General features: G+C 37.3%; 1 protein-coding gene across 1 annotated transcript in view; it reads left to right on the top strand.

Moving 5' to 3' along the window:
- LOC131695481 (uncharacterized) overlaps positions 1-3347 on the top strand; it is a 98994-nt gene extending 95647 nt beyond the window's left edge. The window contains exon 3 of the mRNA XM_058984010.1: positions 422-3347. Within this exon, the coding sequence (XP_058839993.1) occupies positions 422-564 (143 nt within the window). The 3' untranslated portion in view covers positions 565-3347. The remainder of the gene's footprint in view (positions 1-421) is intronic.
- Positions 3348-6491: the final 3144 nt, after the last annotated feature.

The raw sequence follows: 6491 nt of genomic DNA on the forward strand, positions 1-6491 counted from the left end.
CTAGGAAGTAAACTACCCAACGGGGAGAATTCGAACACGACACACACAGTGGCTGTCGAAATACCGGCAAATCGAAGAACAAAGGATGAACAATGAGGCCAGTATAGTGTACTTTCATAAGAAAAAATCGTTTTACAACTTCTTCTAAACTAGTGGTCTTTTTTTACTAAGTCTATCCAATATAATTAGTCTCTCTGTAACGTACTAAACTGCTATCGTAAATTGTAGTACTAGATTAAGACTCAGCTAGCGTATGATCCTGTTGAGATGTTTTCAGTAGATGTTTCCGCTATGCTTCAACCAGGACCAGCACACTTCTATTTTCTAACAGTAGAGATTCTCGGTAGTTGAACCAAATTTTTCTAATCTGTACTATCTGTTATTTTATTCTTTTTTCACCGTTACCCGAAACTTCATACAGCAGGATCTCGCCGAGGTTCACGTGGTAGCAGTAACGTTTCGGCGGCTTCCATGCGCTCGAATCGTAGCCAACATGCTAAGGACAACGGAACGAACCACCACAATGAAAGCGTCACCGTGGAGATTTCCGAGATTCGATCCTAAGCGATCTATTACGACTGCATCAACTTTGTCGCGACTCGTTAGGGACCATTATAATACTAGATTCCTAATTATCCTAGAACAGATATAGAGAAGAAGCAAGAAAAAGAGTTTCGAACCGCTATTCTTACTGATAGATAACATTCTACTACCATTTTAACAGGCACCACAACCAATCAAGTGATCTTTAACGACGAAGTGAGAAATTCTAATCGTGAAATCCTTACCACGTGGCTTACTAAGTAAAAAGACCGACAAAGAGAAACCTTTTTCCACGAAACTCGAAGGAACAACTGTCAGTATAAATATAGACAGAATACAAACGCTATTTCTAGAGACAAACTATCCTTGGCATCTTCCGAAGTGTGTAGTCTATGAAATGATAAAAGCATACCGCAATAAATAAAGTGGTACTAGACCGTAGGATGCGAAGAATCATCGTCATATCGTAGCATCAAATGAATGAATTGTATTTGTCAAGTAATCCAGTTTTGAGCCTATCCAAGTAGTAGTAGGCCACAGTCAGTATGGCAGTAGAACCTTAGTGAAGTACTAGAGTGGACTACGCGTCAGAATTTATTACAAAAATTGTTAGAACAGTTTTGGTTTGTTTTTGTGTTTCTCGCCATTGTATCTTGAAAACCATAAAAGAAGAGTAAAACATATATTAGCTGTCAGATCACCAGAGAGAGGTAGCACCATTAGTGACATTGAAAAAAATTTAAAATCAGTAGGGGCAAATATATTTTCTTCAGCCAATTCATGTAGAATCTAGTTTGTTTTGTTATCTGAAACAAAACCAAAAAGATTAGATGCGCTGACATATTTTATGCAGCGGTAAATATTGATCCATTTTAAAGCTTGAACAGAAAGATAAAACACGCGCAAATCGAAATGACAATCCATCATCGTGTGTAAACAAACAAAAAAATAAATGGACATTCCATATTAATATTGATCCGAAAAGAGATGAATTACGTAGGGTACGGTTTGAAAAAAATACAACAAAAAATATTACAACTAGACAACAATTAGTGCAATTTTGAAGTAGTGTCCGTAGCAGAAGCTTCGAATTACATGATAAAAACAACAACTGAACTATAGAATTACCGAACAGGAATAGCAAGATGGAAAGATGGCAGCACCGCCGCAATGCCGCACATGGAAGGTCAGAAGATGGAAAAAAATGATTTAAACTAATACCAGAACCACATTTTTACTTCTACTGATATAGCGTTTGAATGGAAAGATTCTAGGACATAACAAATTATATGAAATTATTTGTATAAAAAAACAAAAGTATATTAAACAACAGAACAATGACTGCTTTACACCTAGAGTCACATAAAAGTGAACATACAGCATAAAACATTTAGCACTAGTGCTTCAAGGTTCAAATACTTCTAATTAAGAACAAATTTTGATAAATATGAAAACCTATACATAATATTTAAGATACATTCATTTGTCGCTGATTTAAATTGCGCTTTGGTTACCACTGATTAAGCAAAAACATTATAAAAACGACTACTCTATTGGCAATGTGGAGCGCATGTGATATTATAAAAATAAATCTACCTATAGTTCAGATTGAATTTCACACAAACATCAAACTTCATTCCGTAGCAAGCCGCGATATGAACAGACCAAACAAAACAAAACCGGAGCGCCATCTCTGGAATGTTTCTCCCAAAATAGGGGAAGATTTTGGAAGAAATATTTCGCACTTTGCTGTGTCCGTATGCGCTTTGTTCGCTCGTGCTCGATCATTCACGAAACCCACGGAGTCATATGTATTGCAATATTGCAGCCGTAGCGAGCTAATCGATCTCAGTGACGTAAACACAACTGTCCGTACGTTATTGCATCGAACTCCCCCATACCCAGCTTCAGTTACCAAATGCTTTTCCAATTGTGTGTGTATATTAATTCCATTCTTTAGAAATAATCGACCAAATAATAACAGAACGAAAATGCTTTAATCGATGGTGAATAACTGATTAATAGAGATAAAATGTTGATAAAAAAAACAAAAGCTTTGACAGAAACTCTAACAAAACAGTAGATGACTCAATTGTAGCAGCATCTTGTGATTGTGAGATCAACATCTAATTTCATTAAATAGATTAAATACCTTTCATTTTCGCAGCGGCGAAACTCATAAAAACTCTTATTACCTTTTCAATGTTAAACACCACCTCCCTTACCGAGTTAAAACCCTTATCCTGTATCAATTTAAATAATATTCGTTATGAACAGAATAATTAACTTAGTAAAGAAATGAAAATAAAGACGCCACAACTCGATTTGCCTAGCGAGCAAACAAAATAGCTTCGTAGAAATAAGCTCTCTTATATAAATTGAAAATAGTTTAGTTCTAAGGCACGAACCAAAAAAAAACTGCATCAATCTGAGTTGAAAACGTTAAAATTTTGAAATTTGGGGAAGAATTTCAAAATTGGCACGTTTTGCTCCAAGCAAAAATGAAGGTAATTAGCGTGACTTGAGATACAATAGAATATTAGCGTGTGCAACAACACACTCGCACTGAATAGTCGAGAATTCACTCATCCTTAGATTGTTTCAATAGCTCTCACGCAAACACTCTCACAAAAACACACCCACACACGTTAAAATAGAAATCAGAAGCCATAGATTAGGATTACGACAAGCGACGAATGTAATATGAAATGCGCGAAAGCTTTTATTTACTACAAAGAATACTAACTCCAAATGCGCTATCGAACTATTTTCTATGATTATTAAAAAACACGAAACCAAAAAAATGAATTTAAAATCTTGAGACTATTCTTGTTCTATCTTCTATTTATAACAAATGAAAAAAAAGATAAAAAATACAAAAACAATGCTACACAAAAAATCAAGATTTGTTCTCAATGAACAAACAAAATGAAGCATCAAAAGAAACACACCTACACAGATACACGCAGATGAGCTGAACATGGAAATGTAAGCGAAAAACTTCTACTTTCAAAATATTGTAGAGGCAAAGATCATGTAGCAAAAAAACAACATTAAATCAAGAACCGACATTAATTCAAGTATGGGTTGAACAAAAAAACAATATATACTAGCTAAGATGTATCACTTTACAGAACTTAAAACTTTTATTAAAAACATATTTACTTTACATAAACTAACAAAACAGCTACGATGTCTAGTCTTATTTGTGCCGAAATCTTTCCTCCGTAGTGCAGTCTGACGTCTGCTAGGCGTCAATAGTTTTATTTATTGCATTATATTGAAATGTGCATTTTTGATTTTATATGAAAGTAGTAGGAAAAGTTTAATACAAATAGTTTTAATTGACAAACAGTGATAATTCCTGTCCAAATGTCGTTTCGACGCAGATCTTTCCGTAGGGCCTTAGTCATAAAATATAGTCGTGATTCGCTGGCTGGTCACTTTTTAACTGGACCGCTTTTTAGTTGGACCTCCGCTAGTTGGACCATTGTCCAACTAACAAGCATCTGAATGTCAAATTCATTTTAACGTTATCTGAAACGATGATGCAATTAATTTCTTCATTGAACATTAATACAGTGAAGATCCGATTTTATCAGCATCCGATTTTATCAGCCCCCGATTTTGTCTACCTCCGATTTTATCAGCTTTTTTGACCCCATTTTGTCAGCCTTATACGAAAATTGGTAGTTGGTAGTTGGATGGGCTCTAGAGGACGAACCAAGTTGATTTCGAATAAATCCTTTCTTGAGCATATTTTTCTTATCTTAGAGATCCGAAATATGCAAAAAGAGAAATTTTAATTTTGCACTGTCAGACCCCCTTAATGGAAATTTGAACTAAATAAACAAAAAAGGTTATGAGGCTATATCTAGGGACAAAAGAAGAATATTTTAAGTGCTTCGGTTTATTTAAAACAAAGAAAAATATATGTCCCGATTTTGTCAATGTCCCCGTTTTATCAGCCTAAAATTCACCAAGGGGCTGATAAAAACGGGTCTTTACTGTATTCTATTCCAATAATCAGTTGAGGCTGTTTGCCGATCTTTGGCCGAAATTCTAATGATGTGATCATCAAGGATACGCCGGACAACCACAATCGACACCAGTTTGGTCTTACCAAGCAGTAACGTGGGTGGTATCGTGCAAACTGTCTAATGAGAGTTCAGAACAGCTTGCAGCAACATCTGATGTTGTTCCAAATGTATATGATTCTAGACAACGCCATCGAGCCTACTTTGCATACCGTACATAACTTGATTCACTGTTCTCCATTCATCCACAACTACTAGTCACTCGATGTTTACACAAAATTGTTGGTTGCCAAAACTAACAGTTAAAATTGTCAGCCAAATTTACTGTTTCTCTCCGCCTGTCTTTTGATTTAAAACATCGTCTTTGGGTTTTGACGTTAGATGAATCGAAGAAGAGTGATGCACTCTATTATTTATTGTTCAACATAGTGCACGATTCGAAGTTTTGACCTGCAAAAAAATGGATCCGTCATCACGCTTTCCCACATGCTTCGGGTATGACATCGAAATCGTTGGACTTGATCGCAGACTAGTAAAGGAGATATTTGTGTCCTGCAGGCTGCAGGCAGGGCCGTAACGTAGTCTTCCGGTGCCCTTGACGAGGCCCCAGTTTGACACCTCTTTTCACGGCAAAAAATCCGTTCATAAATTCACGATTTCATGAACTTTCGACCGTGTTCCTCATCAGCTTGCTGTGGAAAAGCTAAGGCGGACTGGATTGCCGGACCGGCTGACTAATTGGATCTCCTCGTACCTTGCCAACCGTAGCGCCTCGGTGCGACTTGGAGCTACACTATCGGATCCCTTCCACATTACATCGGGTGTTCCTCAAGGAAGCCATATTGGACTTCTTCTTTTTGTACTCTTCGTGAACGACCTCTGCAGTGAATTGTCGTCGACTAAAGTCATGTATGCTGATAATATGAAAATGTACCGTGTTATAAAAACTATGGTTGACTGTTGCACTTTGCAAATGGACCTCGAAAGGGTTATGGATTGGTGTGACAGAAACGGCATGAGTGTGAACATCCAGAAATGCAGCATAAGCACTTTCGCACGAGCCCATTGTTTTCGAATACCTGATGTGTTCTGCTCCTGTAGAACGAGTCGCATCTGTCAAGGATCTAGGTATCACTCTCGACTGCAAACTACGGTTTACCGCACATATTTCTTCTGCCATAGCTAAATCCTACGCTGTACTTGGACTCATCAAGCACCAACACCCGTGATTTCACTGACTGTCTAAAATCTCTATACATCGCACTGGTACGCAGTATTCTGGAATATGGGGTTACTGATTGGGCCCCGTATCACACCGTCCACATTAATCGTCTTGAACGGGGGTACAGAAGAACTTCATCAGGTTTGCCCTGGCAAAATCGATTACAACTACCTCCATACGAAGTTCGCTGCGCTCTCATTAATCTCCCTACGCTGCGAAATGGGCGAATCTTTCTTCAACGACTCTTCATCTTCGACTTACTTACAGACAATATAGATTGCCCTGCGCTCTTAGCAAAGCGTGACTTAAGCGTTCCAGGAAGGTCTTTCCGGAGAAATGATTTTTTTCGGCGCTCAACACATGGTACGCTAAAGGGCGAACACGAAATTATTGCGACACATTCAACAGGGCATAACTTTTTTTACCATTGCGTAAAAATCAACCAAATTTTGCACACTTTCTCGAAGTCGTGTTTTTCGATTCAACGAAAATGGAGGTGAACCAACGCGAGTCGAGAGAACAAATCAATATTAATTCTTCAAAAGGGCTAATGAGATTTTTGTAAACAAACTGTTTTCGCTCATTATTCCGCTGCCGAGTTGAATTTCATGAAAAATATACTTGAATCAACATATTTACCCTTGGTAGATTCAATTTCAAATGTTTTCTGTGTTGAAATTATAACAAAA

This window comes from Topomyia yanbarensis, unplaced genomic scaffold, assembly GCF_030247195.1.
Source record: "Topomyia yanbarensis strain Yona2022 unplaced genomic scaffold, ASM3024719v1 HiC_scaffold_4, whole genome shotgun sequence".
In the NCBI taxonomy this organism is placed as follows: domain Eukaryota; kingdom Metazoa; phylum Arthropoda; class Insecta; order Diptera; family Culicidae; genus Topomyia; species Topomyia yanbarensis.